Source organism: Gossypium hirsutum, chromosome A07 (genome assembly GCF_007990345.1).
Source record: "Gossypium hirsutum isolate 1008001.06 chromosome A07, Gossypium_hirsutum_v2.1, whole genome shotgun sequence".
NCBI classification, from domain to species: domain Eukaryota; kingdom Viridiplantae; phylum Streptophyta; class Magnoliopsida; order Malvales; family Malvaceae; genus Gossypium; species Gossypium hirsutum.
Window position 1 is genome coordinate 50,548,734 of NC_053430.1, and position 17,840 is coordinate 50,566,573.

The 17,840-nt window shown below is 33.5% G+C and overlaps 1 protein-coding gene across 2 annotated transcripts; it reads right to left on the reverse strand.

The window, feature by feature from the left end:
- Nucleotides 1-13,950: 13,950 nt before the first annotated feature.
- Nucleotides 13,951-16,625, reverse strand: LOC107952754 (protein FAR1-RELATED SEQUENCE 12). Of its 2 annotated transcripts, XM_016887917.2 has the most exons (4): nucleotides 16,366-16,591; nucleotides 15,772-16,226; nucleotides 14,450-14,479; nucleotides 13,951-14,339 (listed from the first exon to the last, which is right to left on the reverse strand). In XM_016887917.2, exons 1-4 carry the CDS (start codon nucleotides 16,406-16,408, stop codon nucleotides 14,136-14,138), a joined length of 732 nt encoding a protein of 243 aa, XP_016743406.1. In that variant the 5' UTR covers nucleotides 16,409-16,591; the 3' UTR covers nucleotides 13,951-14,135. The 2 variants fall into 2 exon arrangements, with proteins under 2 accessions (XP_016743406.1, XP_016743407.1); XM_016887918.2 differs by lacking the exon at nucleotides 14,450-14,479 and having other exon boundaries at nucleotides 16,366-16,625.
- Nucleotides 16,626-17,840: the final 1,215 nt, after the last annotated feature.

The following is a 17,840-nucleotide window of genomic DNA, read 5'->3' on the forward strand; positions in this document are numbered from 1 at the left end:
CTAGTCTAGCACTATGGCATCATATGGGGTATGTAAAGTCCACATAGTGTAAAGCCTAACCATATTGCTATGGCATCATATGGCAAATGAAGACCACATTTGATTTTGTTATGTGGATATGGATGGTTGGGTGAGTATCAAGAAATGAGGGGCAAACCTCATGACGATGAGTGTAGGCGAATCCCTATCATCGAAAACACCAAGTTACTGATTTTATGGGAGCCTTTGTGGTTGTTCTGTGGAGGCCTTTGTGGTTGTTCTAAGGAAGCCCTTATGGCTAGTCTGATATATGTGAGCCTATATGGTTGTTTTCTGTATGCCTTTGTAGTAGTTACTTGATATGTGTAAGCCTTTATGGTTGTAATCTAACATGTGAGCCCTTGTGGTAGAAATCCGGTATATGTGATGTAACACCCCTAACCTGTATCCGTCGCCGGTCTAGGGTTAAAGGTGTTACCGGACAAATCAGAACATTATACGAACAATTATTATACTTCATCAATAATCATATTCAAATATTACCATAGAGTCCCTAATATAGGTCTTCGAGGCCTCAAACATGCATTAAAAATGGGTCGGGACTAAACTGAGCTCATACAAAATTTTTCAAAACTAAAACAATTTTCAAAGTTGTACAGGTCACATGTCCGTGCGATCAGGCCGTGTGCCTCATACGGCTTTAGACACGCCCGTGTGTCTAGGCCGTGTCAAAACAGGGCATACATATTGACTTATCCACATAGCCACAAGATACGCTCGTGTGCCAGGCCATGTGAAAATTAGGGAGGCTACTAACTTGGATCACACGGCCAGTCACACGCCCATGTGTCTAGCCCGTGGTCGAAATTGACTTGGCTACACGGCCTAGCACACGCCCGTGTGGTCTGCTCAAGCTCATTTTGAAATGGCCCTCGACTAACACGGCTGAGACACAAGCCTGTGTCACTGCCCGTGTGGGATAAAATAGGTCATTTCCAAGACCAACCTGCTACCCATAAAGGGTCCTCCCTACCATCATTAAATAGGCACAAATTGCACATCAAATTTCAACCTTTTCACAACCAAAACATACACTATTTATACCAATTCATTATCCACATATTTCATGTTTGAAACACATACCAAAAACTTAACAAATTGACCAACTCTCTTGATCATCCAAAGCACTTCATATAGATAATATTGCATCACATAATTCATACCAAAAACACATTCAAATACACAACCAAAAACCAAGCCAAATCACATCGTTGAATATACACATCACAAAACTTATTCACATACTTCTAGCCTATACATGCCATACTTCAATATATACATTTTCAAAAGGTACCAAAATATAGTTCGATAGTTTGGTGACAATCCTCGACGATCCCTGAGCTCCTGATAGCTACGATATCTAAAAAAACAATACAAATACACACAAAGTAAGCTTTCAAAAGCTTAGTAAGCCATATACAAATAAACTTATCAACTTAAGCCTATAAACATCATAAAATACATATACTTCATGGCTAAGATACTAACATATAACACATAATTCACATACAATTCACATATTTCCAATCCATTTGCTCGTATAACATATTTTCTCATTATTACACCATATGTTCACAAAGGTACATGTATTTTCCTTTCATTCTCAACATAGTATACAATTCAAACGTACCTGTATAGAATACGCATTTCATATAATCATTTGTATCTCGAAATGCCCATTGAACCATTCGAAATCATAAGGATACACTGAAAACTCGGAAAGCTTGTACAATGCCAACATCCCAGATGTGGTCTTACATGTAATCAAATGTCGATGCCACTGTCCCAGACAAGGTCTTACACGAAATCAAGTACGATGCCAATGTCCTAGACGTGGTCTTACACGTAAATCATAAGTTGATGCCAACGTCCCAGACGTGGTCTTACACGATAACACATATCGGACCCTATGTCATGACATATGTATCCTAACTATTCCTAAGGTTCGTACGAGACTTTTCGGACGTCGAAACATTGTCGATACTTTCTCGGATATCTCATATTTCTCAACTCATATATTTATTCATCATAGATCAATAGCATATAATTGATATTAATTCAATTCAAACACATTTATTTGTATATAGACTTACCTCATACAGATTCAGATAGACGGAATCGGCTACTCGACGACTTTCAACTTTCCCCGATTTAATTCTATTTTCTTCGGTTCTTGATTTATATCAATTCAAAGTTAACTTATTCACTTTCACATTCATTCAAATCAATCCAAAAAAACATATTTAGGGCACTTTACAAACTAGCCCTCACATTTTCACATTTTGACAATTTAGCCCCTATTTTATAAAATCACAAAATACACATAATTTCTTTATACGCATGTCTAGCCGAATTTTCATATAGCTCATACTAGCCCACATATTTCATTTATTTCACATTTAGTTCCTCAATTTACAAATTTCTCAATTTAATCCAAATTACTCAAATTCATCAAAAATTCAAAGACAAAATATGTTAACCCAAAACATATCTTTCATTTTGCCAACAACTAATTTCACAAAGCTTATAATTTCATCAATGGCTAAACTCAAAATCATCAACAAAATCAGAAATTAGGGCATGGGCTTGATAGATTACTAAGCAACGATCACAAAAACGTAGAAATTATCAAAAACCGAACAAAATACATACCTAATTCAAAGTGAACAATGGCCGAACCCTAGCTTGCTTATTCTTCTTCTTTTTCTTTAAATTTTCGGCAATAGATGATGAATATGGCCTAATTTAATTTTTTTAATTTTTATTAACTTATAATTCTAATTTACAAAATTAACCTTGCTTAAAACATTATAAAATCACATGTATAAAGGCCATTAATGTCCACTAAAACTTCCAAAGGTCAAATAACAACATAAGGACCTTTCATTTAGAAAGACATAGCAAATAAGCACTTTAACAATTAGAAGGTCACTTTTACATTTTACGCGATTAAGTCTTTTTATCAAATTAAGCACACAAATGATCGGATTTTCATATGAAACTTTCACCCATGCTAATTCACATATAATAGGCATGGAAAATAATATTAAAAATCTTTTTCTGACTAAGACTGAAACCACTATTCTGACTAGGTTTTAAACCGGACTGTTACATGTGAGCCTTTGTGGTGGAACTTTTTGTATGTGGAAGCCTTATGGTTGTTTTTGTTATATATGCACCTTTGTAGCGATGAATGTTTGAATGTAGGTGGATGCCTTAATGGCTATCTATTGACAAAGTGTGTGTTTGGAACTTCCAAAAACAATGAAAGATATCTGAAATGGAGTGTACGCCATAGTGGCGTAGTTCGTGAAATGATCTCAGGACAAAGAATTCAAAGGTAATGCCAAAGTGGCGAACTTTGAGGAAGATGACCCTGATTGTCTAATAAAGCCCACATGACTGTTAAGATGAAGACATGAATACAGGTAAAAAAAGGGATCATCTCACTAAGTTCTAATGAACTTACCCCTGTATGTTCTGCATAGCAGGTAAGGAAAATACTTGAAGGGATGACACTAGGGCTGCATCGAGAGGACAACAGAGTGGACACTAATGCATAGAAAGTGAGGCTATATAAGCATGTTCGAGCCTTGAAGGCTGGACGAGTCTCATAGGAGGATAGTTTACCGTGATGTCTTAGTACATATTCTGAGTAGGAGTTTTCGCAAGTGGTCTTCCGTAGACTTATGAAGCCCTCAGAGTCAACTCATGTCATTATATGAATATTTATTTGTAAGCCTACCAAATTAAGGGTAGGTAGATACTTATATGTATGTTGAATTTCTAAGTTTGTTTTAATTAGTAAGAATAAATGAGGTATTATTCTGTATGTTAAAGTATTGAGAAATTTTGGCGAGTCCAAATCTGCTTAGTAACACCCGAGGCTCGAATCCAACCAATTGGGTCGGGTCATCGGCGTTATAGGATTATTATGCATACTAGGAACATCTTAAGAGTAGAGCGTATAGTAAGTTACACTTTAAAGAGTATTTTTAATAGAATTTTATAATGTTCTATAACGTTTCAAACATTGTTGTAAATATTTGATAATTCCTTAATATAAACAATAATAGTACAAAATAATATGAACTATGTTGAAAAAGAATTACACACCAACTATTTAATTTTTTTTCTTAGTATTTGTACATTGTAACATCTGATATTCGAACTCGGTGGATCAAGTTGTAACGCCCCAAAAACTGGCCTAAAAGTTTAGACCGAATCCCGGAGGTTACATTGATCACCAAAGTGATCGTAGGAAATTCTTGGTCGACAAGTGAGAAAACAAACAATATTTAGGCTACATAAAAATTTTCAGTTACCAAATCTCGATATTTCAAAATACAGTTGTTCAATCCAAATAATGTCTACTTGCATTTAACACAAAATTTCATACCACGAAATTTAAGACAGAACTTACAGTCCAAAACCGCTTGTATAAAACTCAGATTTATAGAAAACACTTTATTAACCAGTTTTAAAAATGTGATGCTTCCGAGACCTCCAGTGGGCCGAGTCCAGCTACAGAAGACGAAAGTGTACCTGAAAGGGGAAACACTAAGGGGGTGAGCTACATAAGCTCAATGCGAGTTCGAAAACAATAGATAAATGAACACTAAAATGTCATAGTAAAACAAATAACTAAACCTCAATGACAATCTAATATATGAAAAGTATTCACAAACAAATCAAACATGTCAGTACTAAAGCACCTTGATCTATAAACAATTAGTCTCGCAATCAAACAGATAGACAGAATGTGGAATGAATGCAACAAGTAATAAAAACCCACCCAACCAACCAAACACCTCTTCGTCCCCCAATCACACCCCAAAAAGAGTTAATTAAGCTCATCCAACCATGCACACCACATAGGACCTCGAAAGGCCCATCCAACCCTATACACCAAGTATGTGGTCTAAGTCATTTAAATGTTAATATGCAATAGAGCTGACATAGATGTTGTATTGTGCATTGCGGTAAACCGCTATACAGACATGTTATAGTTGAAACTGCCAGAACAGATCGGACTCCCTTCTCTTCGCAACCAAACCCAAAAAGATTAATGTAAATGCAAAATGCACACCATTTTGAAAACAGACTTACAAAAATAGAGTACGAAATCAAAAATGCACACATTCAAATGCCCAGAATCAGAATCAGATATAACATAACATCAATTAACACTAACCGAATCGTTTAATTAGAGCTAAGATTGTAAATAAAGCACAAGTCCAAGCCGAAACAATGTCCCGGCCACCCTTACAAAGACCTAGCCAAGGGCCGGAACACATAGAATGATAATCAGATAAAAAATAGACACAGTACAAAATTTGGCAACATAAGGTCACACTCCCAAGCCGTGTGAGGGTCTACATGCTCATGTGAAGACCACACACGCCGATGTGATGGCCATACACGCCCAAGTGAGCAGCCCGATGTCCAAAAGTGCTAAAAATAAAGAGCAAAGGAGACACGACTGTGTGGAGATCTCACACTCTCGTGTGGGGACACATACCCGTGTGGCTAGGTTGTGTGGTACCAAAATTGGCCCTAAATCCCTAATTCTCAATTCTACACAGCTATTTGAACCACCTGTGTTGGGGCACACATTCGTGTGGCCACTAGTGTGCTCCCGAAACCACACCAAAACTAGTTGCAGAACGTGCCTTTGCTCTCGAAACACTACCCAACCACTGTTAACCCAATAACACATTAAAAACCCACAGTATTTCAAGCAAAATTGCAACAATTGACAGTTCAAATGATAATTTTTCAGAGATACACCAAATATGTCGAATTTCACTAAACTAAATCAAAATTTCGACAATGAAAAGTAAGAGTTACCGAACCCACACCTGATTTCGCGAACCAAAGCCCCCAAACTGATCAGACGTCACCACTTACCTGATTGAAATCTCAATTCCACAAACAACTAATCTAAGAACTCAACTAATTTAATTTAAAAGTCATAGAAAAACATACCAAAAGGCGACACTTACCTAATTCAAACTCCTGTTGGACGAAAATGTGAGGCAATGACATGTGAAATCTGAAAAAAAATAAGAAGAACAAACCACAATGTTTCCCAAAAACAAAACCACCAAGAAAACGAAAGCAAGAAGGAGGAGAAGATAAAAAGAAAAACAAACGTACTAGAGAGGGAGAAAAGAACGTGTTTAAACTCTATTTTTTTAATTCACGAACTAAAATAATATAAATAAATAAATAAATACATAAAATAAAATAAAAACAAAATTACATAAATATCTAAAATAAAATTACTCTCATAAACACACATAAAGATTCGAACCCAGAACCTAGAGGAAAATTAACACACAACAAACCACCAGATCAACAAGCCCATTCTGACATAAAACATAGCAACAACCCTAATTGTCTGATCTAGCCACTAACCCTACCTACAAATCACAAAACTTCTAACCCCAACATCTGGGGTGTTACACAAGTTAGATAAAGAGTGTTCCATAGCCATTCACTCAAAGATTATACTACAACTTCGAACGTTAATGCGAATGTGGATGACCCAACCAAATCACAATGAGCGATCACGCCGCTAGGAAAGTTCGATAACCCTTTTTTGTATTGGACTACACATTGAGGACAATGTGTAATATAAGTACATTATTTTATTTTACTTTGTTTATATGTGTGTTTTGCATGTTTTCAACTCTTATTCCATATTTCAAAAAAAATTCAAAATTTTTCAAAAATATTTTATTTTATTTCTTTGATTATTGTTACTGTTGCATGGTTTTTGGACATGAATTTATTGATATTGTTGAATTGTGGATTAAGTTCTTTGAATGTATAAATTTTAATTGGTGCTTAATGAATTCTATGCTTTGTGAATAAATGTTTAGTTCAACTAGTTACATTGCATAATAGGATAGAGTTAGTTGAAAAATTCTTTACTTTATCCTAATGATCAATAAAAATGAAGATAGGTGTGTACATGTATGTTTTAGAAATTGTTTTTATTCATTGAAACAAGTAGAAACATGTCTCAGTTTTGTATTCATTGAAATGCTAAGGGATGACCTAATGCATTATTTGTATAGCCTAGAGCTTAAATGACTACTTAGTTGTTGCATTATCCCTAGTTCCCAAATTTGAGCCTTGCATTGTCCTTCCTCAATGAACCTTTATGTTTGAAACCTTGAGACGAAAGTGAGTTCGAAACTCAACCCTTCACAGTCCTTAAAATTTATATTGCACTATCAACTGGACGTCAAGCCATGTACATCAAGGGTTAGGTAGGAACATTGCGGAGGTTTCTTACAAAATTTACTTAAGTGAATAGTGAGGAGAGGTTGGTTTAGCTCCTATTTGTTTCTCACTAAAAATTGTGAATAAAAAGAAAGGAACATGTGAAAGAAAGAAACTATAGTGAGGATCAAAAACATTTTGAAACAAAATATAGTGAGGATCAAAAACATTGTGAGAGAAAAAAAGAAAAACAAATGAAAAATATGCTGAAAATAAGAAAAAGAAAAGAGCATAACATTAATGTCTCAAAATCATAGTGACAAGCTAAAATTGACCAATCTCTTCCAAATTATTGGAGAGATAAGGAAGGTAAGAAAAGGAGAAATAAGGCGGTGAGATCAAATGATCACATTTGGGGGGAATTGGGAACAATGTCATGTGTTATATTGTTTATACTGTTTGAACCATTTTGAGCTTAAATCCGTACCAACCTAAGCCTCAAAACGTTACAAGCCACTAAGCCCTATGTGACCTTATTGTCTCTGTGTATAAGTCGAAACTTGTGGAAACTTATTGTAAATAAATAAGTCAATTTCTTTCATACATAGATACGCCATATCTTCATGTCTTATTGTGATGAAATAATGTGTAAAATTTGATTTTCATAAACTACTACTTTTGTTTGCTCTGTAATTTTTTAAACTAAGATAATTTACTCTCATAGCTATTAGTTTGCAATGCATCAATTTTTAGTTGTACAATAAAAAGGACTTGATACATAGTGCATGCCCATTCATCAATTGTCAAATAAATTCATTATTCAAGGATCGTCATCTTTTTGCATGTTTTGTGTGTTTGCTTGAAGATAACCAAAGACTTAAGTGTGGGGAGTTTGATCTATCATAATTTGATATGTCAAATTAGACTTCACATTACACTTAACGAGCTTGTTTCTAAGCAATTTACATTTTTTTACTTAGTTTTCGTTTTTAGCTTTAATAAATAAAATGTTGTGTTTTAACACTTTTGAGACCCAAAATGGTCAATTGTGCCATTGGGGACCCTACTGTGTGCTTGAGTGTTGTAGGGACATTTAGGCGGCTCAAATGGAATAGAATTCAAGCCACAAGCAGTGGTATCATGATATCGGAGCTAGGGTATCACAATACCATCGACAGACTCAAAATGGGGAAGATTTGGGACCAAGCTACAAAGGTATCGCGATATCCCCTTAGGGTATCGCAATACCCATCTTGTGACAACTCCTCTTGTGTATTCTGACTAGGTTATCATGATATCCTCACTTGGGTATCGCATTATCCTTACCATAAGGAGACAAAAAATGACATCAAAGGCGGAGTCTATGCACCCGAAGCACCAATCAAAAGTCAGCATTCAAGGGCACTTTTGGCAACATTTTTGGGTCAGAAATCAGATATTAAAAGCCACTCTTGGTTGTGGAAAAGAAAGGTTGTATTTTAGGTTTAGAAACCTCTTTAGTTTAGGTTTTATTTCATCTTTTAGTTTAGGTTTAGAGTAGTTTTCTTTTCCATAGCCTAGGGTTTACTTTTCCTGTACATTTTCTTGTTTTTCTCAGTGTTAATGGTAGTTAGTTAGGTTAGGTATTACTGTAGCTAGGTTTATTTATAGCTTTAATCCTTTTCCCTTTCTTGTATTGACATTTTCAACTTTAAGTTTGATACATTTTAGTTTCTTTTATGTTTAATCAATTAAATATTGTTCCTTTTGTGTTCTTAGCTTTAGATTTCACTGTTAGATGCTTCCAATTATCTTTCTTGCAAGTTTTAAGGAGTAAAAATCCCAATTTTTATATTTTCCTTAGGGTTTATGTTCATGGTTGTTATAGTTTTTATTTTTATGTTTGTTTACTTAGTTTTTAACATGGATAAGTAAACTCCAAAGGGAGTTGGTTAATAAAGATGTGGGTAAGTTGATTTTTAGCTAAGGGACCAAATTGTAATAAATTGGATTAATTGAATGAACCTAAAAAATTAGGGTTGATGACCTTAGGGGAACATCTAGGCAAGTGAGACTGAGAGGAGATCTTACTAGACACCAATTCCTTAGTCCTAGGATAACCAATGAGATCAAGAGATAATCCGAATTGATTTGTCTAACTTGGTAAAATTGAGATTAAGAGGTAAAATGGAGCCATTTTGGGAGTTCAAGCAGTTTAGGACCTTCTTTCAAAGATTAATGAACCATATCAAAGTTAACCAACACCCGATTGTTAGTTATTTGTGAATTTTAGTACTTTTACAATCTTTACAATTTAGTCCTTAGGATAGTTAATTTAGAAATTAGTGTTAAAATCTATGTTTATGCTTTGTCGTATTATAGCAATTAGTGAGTAGCTAACTAAACTCTTTTCTTACATGAAATTTTGAATAGAAATCGCTAAATCGCCAACTCTTTTGGATTCAATCCTTAGAATACTCCGGTATTCCATTGTAACACTATAAATATTACAATTGACCTGTACGCTTGCAGTAAAACCGCACTTTAAAATTGTCCTATAAAATCGTTTGTTTTATATGCACGCGTGAATGCGATCACTAAAATTCTAAACATTAATGCTCTGTTGAGCAAGTTTTCTTTTCTCGAATAGCTTAACATCTGAAATTTATGTTTCCTTAATTTGCTAGATCAACACCAAGTTCACTTTCAATTCAACTAATAGGCTAGCATCGTTGCAAATGCTCAATTTAGCAAACATCAACCTTAATCTAAATAATGACTTACAACTCAAGGCATTAGCTACCACATTAGCTTTTTCGAGATGATAATCAATTACGCAATCGTAATCTTTCAAAAATTGTATCTAGTGAGGTTGTTTCAAATTCAACTCCTTTTAAGTAAGGAGGTATTTAAGACTTTTATGGTTAGTATAGATGTAGCATTTTTCATTATACAAGTAATGCCTCCAAATTTTAAAAGAAAATAACACATCGGTTGACTCCAAATCATGTGTCAAATAATTGTGTTCACACGGCTTTACCTGTCGAGATACATATGCAATCATCTAGTCGTCTTGCATGAAAACACAACCTAAACCACTAAAAGAAGCATCACTAAATACTACAAATTCATTTCCCAATTCAGGTAGTTCAAAATTAATGTTTCCGTCGACATCGTTTTAAGTTTTTTAAAACTCTCCTAGCACTGGTCATTCTACACAAATGGCACATTATTTTGTAGGAGTTTCGTTATAGCAATGCTATTTTGGAGAATCCGCTTACAAATCTTCTATAATAACCAACTAAACCCAAGAAACTTCAAACTTTTATCACATTTCTCGGCGATTTCCATTACAAAATAGCTTTAATTTTCTTGAGATCTACGCGAACCTCCTTGACTGATATAACATGACCTAGAAATACAACCTTTGGCAACCAAATTCGCATTTACTAAGCTTCACGTATAGTTATTTATCCCGCAACACGTGTAATACAATTTTTAGATGCTTATCATGTTACTCCTCAAATTTTGAGTAGATTAGGATGTCATTGATAAAGACCACAACAAAATTATCCCAATATGGCTAAAAAAATATGGCTCATAAGATCCGTGAATGTTGTACCTCTCAATTGATCGAACAAATCATCAATTCACAATAATAGATATTTGTTCTTGATCATCAATTTATTCAATTACGGTAATCAATACAAATTCGTAACAATATGTATTTCTTTCTAAAAATAAAACTGGAGCTCATAAAGGCAATGTACTAGGGCGCAAAAAGCCTCAATCCAAAAGATCTTGCAGTTGAACTTTTAGTTCTTTAAGCTCTGTCAATGTCATAAGATAAAGAGTGATGGACACCAGAGCTCTACTAGGATAAACTTCAATTGCAAATTCTACCTCACGATTAAGAGGTAATCCTGGTAAATCTTTCAAGAACACATCCAGAAACTCGCATACTGCTCGAATCTTATCTAACTTGCATTCTTCTAAAGTTGAGTTAATTACATAGGCTAGATACGCCTCACAGCCTTGATTCAAAAGCTTACTAGCTCGAACCGATGAAACAATATGAGTGGAATCACTCAATTTCATACCTTTAACCTCGACAATCTCAGCTTCATGACTCTAAATCGAGAACTTCTTCTTACGACAGTCTGAAATCACATTATACTTAGTTAACCAATCCATTCCAAGAATTAAATCATAATCAGTAAATGGCATAATCAATAGAGCAATCGAAAATGACTTATTTTGAATCTCTAATGGGCAATGTATACATACTCGGTTAACAATTACAGATTGACCTAAGGCGCTTGCACTAACTATCACTATGTTTGATGACTCAGATTTCAATTTTTTCGAATTTACAAAGCTAGAGTTAACTTATGAATGTGTAGAACCAGGGCCTATTAAACATGAATAAGTGCGGAATATAAAAGGAATATACCTACTACAACTTGGTAACATCACCTTCATCTCTGGTTCAAACCACATAGGCTCGAGTAGGAGCCCTATCTTCAGGCTGATGTGCTAACGAGTCAATTTATTTCCTCTAGTTAGCCCTCGTAACTAAACTACCATGAGGAGTACCTCGACCTCTAGATGCAAGAGCAAATCTCTGAGTAGGTATAGGTACATCACTCACATTTTTTAGGCCATCTCAAGCTAAATGCTTCAGGAATTTGCATAAAAAACATGCTCCCACCTTTTATCAGTATTCACTCTGATGTCTTTTACCACAATACTAGTAGTTCAAAACACTTTGTCTCGCACTGACCCTCAAATACTTGCAACAAATACATATGATTTCTTAAACCGACCTTTTTTAAATCTCTCATTCGATGGTGTGGATCTCCAAGATCCTCAAAATTCTTTAGCTCACTTTGGTAAAGGTTGGAAACTAATAGCTCTAGTTCTCTTTTCATATGCCCGAAAATATTTTGTTTTCTTATCTAGGTCCATAGCTTGCTCCACCATCTTCAATCGCTTAGTGAGGTTAACAATTATTCTAAGTTTGTGAGATAAAAACTAAACCCGGATCTCATCCCTTAATCCTTGGAGGAAATGCTTGCAACTCTTTTCTTCAGTTAGCATATTTCATTGTTTCAATATCATAAAGTCCCATTTCCGATTTTCCAATTACAATTCCATGATGTAGTTCTTTTTGAACTCAGCTTGAAAGAATGTCCAGGTGACCTGATTTACTAGTACATGACGAGTTACAGTTAACCACCACTGATATGCCTCCTCTTTGAATATTGAAATAACGTAAACAACTCGTTTGAAAGCTAAGCATTGTAGTTGTTTTAGAACATGTTATGTTGACTCTAACCAGTTCTCAGCAGTAAAGGGATCAACACCTTTCAATTCTTTGAATTCAATTACTACATATTTTCGTAACTCTTTTATTGAAGCTCTATTGACTATAACTAATGGTGCAACTTGTGGAGTAGCTTTCACTACCCTTTGAAGCACATCTACTATAGTGCGAAGCGAAGCAAATCTTCATCACCTTATCCCTTTTGTCGGGGGCTAGTAGCCATAGCTACTTATTGAGCACCAACTTGATTATTACCGAGTAATTCAATCCTATCTTGACTTTCTCCCTCAATAGAGTGATCTCTACTACTAATCTCATCATCAACAATGTTTCTTGATTCTTTAGACATTTTCAAGCTATAATCACAAACAACAAATAATTCAGCATTCAATTCTCAGCTCAGACTTGACTTAAATTTGGTATTTACCTCTAGACTGAATACATGGCTTGATTCAATCCAAGAATCGACTAAAGCTATAGCTCTAATACTACTAAATGTAGCACCCCATACCCAACCTGATCGTCGGATCCGAATAAGTGATGTCACATTACGTTGTCGAAGCAACTCAGGCTATCTCATTATAAAATCATAAAATTTAAATCATAATTATCATTCAAACCAATTTAATCATCAATCATATTCGCAATTATTCGTTTGTAATGTCTAATTTTCAAATTCATCATTATACAAAGTTAAGAAAACTCAAATTTAGAGTTAGGAATTCAAATCCAAACTCAACTATCAAATCTCAATATTATATCTTGAGATAAGGTACTTCTTGTCTAGGATAAAGACATCTATTAGAAAAAAGCATTACAAGAACATACACTCTTAAAAGAAAAACAAAGAAAAACTCTATAGGCAAGACAACAAAACATACTTTCACTTTAATTTTTCAAAATTCAATTTTTAAAATTTTCAATCTATCATATTTTTTTAACAATTTCTCATTTTCCTTTAATTTCTTGGAGCTTGATTTTAATTGTGTTTGAAGGGTTGTTATAATTATAATAAAATTAATGTTTTTTTTAATTTAAACTTCTTATAAATTTTTACCATTTGCTCTTTTTGATATAATACTTAAAACTACTAATAATCTCTCCTCAATTCTTAGATGATAGTATAACACTTCAGCACATTCGAACTCACGTCCTCCTACATTGGTAACAATATTAATATCAATCGAACTAAAACCCATTCGACATAAAAATAATATCATTAATTTATAATGAAATAAAGGATTGAAAACTATTTTCCCTTTCTAATGAAGTTCTATGGTTTATTTAGCATTTTTTAAAAAAAAAATCTATTTTCTTAGTCATGGAAAGAGTCAGAAAACAAAATGTACCCTTGCACGTGAGGCCAAAAGAACTTGCACAGAATTAGAGTTTATAATAAATATAGCAAAATTTTAATAGTTCATCTTCTTCTAAGTATACGGTTGCTCACCTCAATCTAGATTATGTAAGAAAAACACCAGGAAAAAGAACAAAATAGATTACAAGCCATTCTTTTCGAGAGTGGAAAGTATGTAAAAAATTTTACAGTTTACTAGAACTATTGCCTCTTAAAATGTGCAACCGGATTCGACTCGATTTCCCTCACACTTTGAACAATATCATCAATGTTCCTTGATAGGTGATTAGAATGCTCTTCCATTTCTCTTAATACCATGTCAAGCTGCTCTTGAATTGCTGCAGAACGCTTTCGTTCCCGTTGTAACTCAGCCGTCAATTCTCGAATTTTTACATCTTTCTCATCCTATTGGGTTGTGTATGGAAGAGAGATGAGAAACAAGAGTGGCATGGTTATTTTTCCACAATGGCAAAAAGAAACCAAACATTGAAACAACTTTAAAACAAGGAGATTACCATGACCATTTTCCAAGTCTGAAGTTCTAGCTTTTGTACATAAAGGGGCAAAGATATTTGAAATGAATACATAGTAACTCAATCAGCAAAAGATTAGCATATCAATCAACTAATTAATCAGACTAATAAAAACAAGTTTTGCATGTTAAGACTCGGCCAGAGCAGTAGAAGCTGAATTTCCAGCTTCGTTTGATTTGAGGAACACATATCAGACATACAATTTTATGAACATACCAAGTGGCTTCAAGGTATGAGCAACAGCCCGAGGTCAGGTTTGGGTGAACAAATATGGCAAACAACTGGAGGGGATCCAGTCTGAACTCTCAAGCAGGTGGTTCAACACTAGCATCTTACCCACTCAGCCCATTTGATTAAAGGAAGCTTACAGACTGCATGGGGTTGCAAAACTTCAGCCTGAATCTTAACTATAAGTCTCACTCGTGAGTTGTAACCAATCAAATATTAATTAATATAACAAAATTTTCAGAAACACAATTTCACCCATTATATATCAAGGGTTGTACCATACTTTTTAGTCACATAGCTACCAGTTTAAGGAATATCTAGCTTCACACATCTACCTCCATCGTTTAGTGCTTTGAAAAATCTTTCTTGTTCTGGACATTGCAACAATATCTTTAGATCGGTCATCAAAAGCTAGTTCTGTTGTTGAGATCATAATGAACTGTGAAACCACAGAAAACTTTTGCTTATGGAAATGAGCTCTGAACCATTCCCTGATCAATCTGCATCTTTGCTTTTATGAGCCTACCCATGAAGGAACTTTTCTCTATGCCAACTTCACTTGAACGCATGGTGACCCAATTTTGAAGGCCTAAGAACAACCAGAGTCGTAGTCTTCAAACTTTATAGAGACAGTGAAAGACCATTTACTAATGCTCCAAGGCTCAAATCAGGACTACGATTGAATATAGCTCATTCTTACTTGGAAGAATGCATACTTTCTCGTAACTGGTACTTAGTTGTTCTATTTGTAAGAACTAAGAAGTCATTGCCTGTTTGAATTCTTGTAACTTAAATTATCAAATATGAATTCTTGTACTAATTCTTTAAAGGCATGGGGTCATATTCAACCAACTTATGTAATTAATCTTTAAATACTTTTCGTCGATTCTAGAATTGAGCCATAAACTGTACTCGAGACTTTGCAAACCTTAAACTCCTCCAATAGACTGCAACACATTAGCACTCACCATATTACGGTTCAATTTCAGACTGCTATAAATTTATATAAATCAGTTAAATTCATTTAGAGAATCCACTTCTTATAAAGGCAAATCATAGGGAGGGAAAGAAATTACCGGCGTTTGCGACAAAAGCATGCTTCGGCGACCATTGACGGGAATAGGAACCAGCTGATGATTATGTTCCTTAACAAACCTGGTAACAATCCATTTCCCTGTCTTTTCTTTCTTTACCACAATCATGGCTTTACACCCTTCTCTGGTAATCGCTCTAGGCTTTCGATTTTCACTTCTACGAGGCCTTAGCTTCCGGAACCCTTCTTTGTTACAGACCAGTCGACGCCAGACCACTTTGCCGTCACGCATTGAGCGGCGAAACGCTTCTACGCGCATGATGAATCCCACACGAGTGGCGTAGGCGTCGTAGAACACTTTGGCTGCTTCTTCCGATTCGAATTCCTTCCCGACATATGGTTCCTCATCGGAAGTTCCTTCAACGGCAACAAACTCTTTTCCGTTTGAATTTTGTATTGGTTCAGCTTCGGGTTCTTCCATGGAAGCATTTACACCCACTGATAAAGTTGTTTTTTTTTTAAAAAAAAAAAGGAAATTATAAACTGTTAATCAAACTTCTTGATTTTCAGTTTTTATTAGGTTCATTAAATTTGAAATATATGTAATATATGTAAAGAAAAAAAAGGAAGGACTTACTAGATTGAAGATCCAAGTTGGAATCCAGTGAAGAGCAGGGCATGGCGTACTAGGAGGAGGAGAATTTTGGGTTTAAATTTATAAGCAGAGAGTTGTTAAGTGAGTGCAGAAACGATCAGCTTGGGTGCGGAGCGAGGGGATCGAGATGGAAGCTATCTATTCACAATAGATTTCCATATGTGCAGTTAGGGGTAGAGAAATAACCCACCAAATCCAAAGTAAAACCCAATCGAGAGCCATTTGGACAGTTTACAAAATATAATTTGAATTGAATTTTTTATTTATTATATAATTAATTTTAAATTTTTATAGTATATAAAAATAAATATTTTATATTTAAAATAGTAAAAGTAATTTAAAAATTTAAAAAAAAACTATTGTTTTTAGAAACATTTATAAATAAAATTTTGTTAAATAATATTAAAAGTTTATTTTATTAAAATAAATTTAAAAAATTAAATCGAACTATAATAGTCAGTCCAAAAGATCTAAAAATCCTAATTAAACCGGACCATATCACCTTATGTGTAATAAAATTCTGCCATATTTTAATATTGTTTTTATTTTATGGAAAATTATTTAGAGAGAATTTTGTGATAAATTATTTTTCCTTAGAAAAAAGTTTGGTAAATCAAAAATAACTTAGGACTCCATAGAAAACAAGCTAATTAACTTCTTCTTTAAATCGTTTTCTCGAGAAGACCCTTTATAAAATTTAAAATTTTTTATGGCTTTAAAATTTTTTATATAAAAATTAATTTTATAATTTTAAATTTATTAAACATATATATTCATATAATTTATTATTTTAATAAATTATTTAATATTAGAATTTTATTTTACAAACAAATTAACATTAATAATAATTTTAAATTTTAAATTGTATTTTTAAAATTTTATTGAAAATATTTGTATTATTACAATTTATAAATATTTAATAATAAATCCTTTATAGAATAAGATATAAATATTTTAGTAATATAAATATGAATATTTATTTAAATCATGCTTAGAAGTACTTATTATTATTAAGTTTATATAAAATATTAATTCATATAAAATAAATTTTGATTTTTAATATAATATTTTATAATAAATATAATTTATGTTTAATTTATCTATCTAAAAAAATATTTAAAAATTTATTCTTAAAAAGATTATCAAAGAATAAAAAATATTTTTCCTAAAATCATCCTGGCAATAACCGTGTAGGTAAATCATAAATACAATTTCTAACATTAAAATCAAATTAATGGCATTCACAATTTACCAATTTCATATCCATCAGGAGATATGAATCTTGTAGAAAAAAAAAATAGAAGAGCTTGTTTTGATTAGCTTTTATGGATACATTGATTATAAAATTCAATTCCATTATATAATTTCTAAATTAGGTTCAAACCATTAAAATGTTTTAATTCACTCTTAACAATTTTAGTAACAGAAATATGTAACTTTAAAAATTTAAAGATATA

Bases quoted from the DNA above. Each gene is read 5' to 3' on its own strand.
- LOC107952754 (XM_016887917.2), bottom strand. From the start codon at position 16,408: ATGCCCTGCTCTTCACTGGATTCCAACTTGGATCTTCAATCTA. The intron at 14,480-15,771 runs GTAATTTCTTTC...TATGTACAAAAG, and splicing joins TGCTTTTGTCGCAAACGCCG to CTAGAACTTCAGACTTGGAA. The intron at 14,340-14,449 runs GTAATCTCCTTG...ACAACCCAATAG, and splicing joins AGACTTGGAAAATGGTCATG to GATGAGAAAGATGTAAAAAT.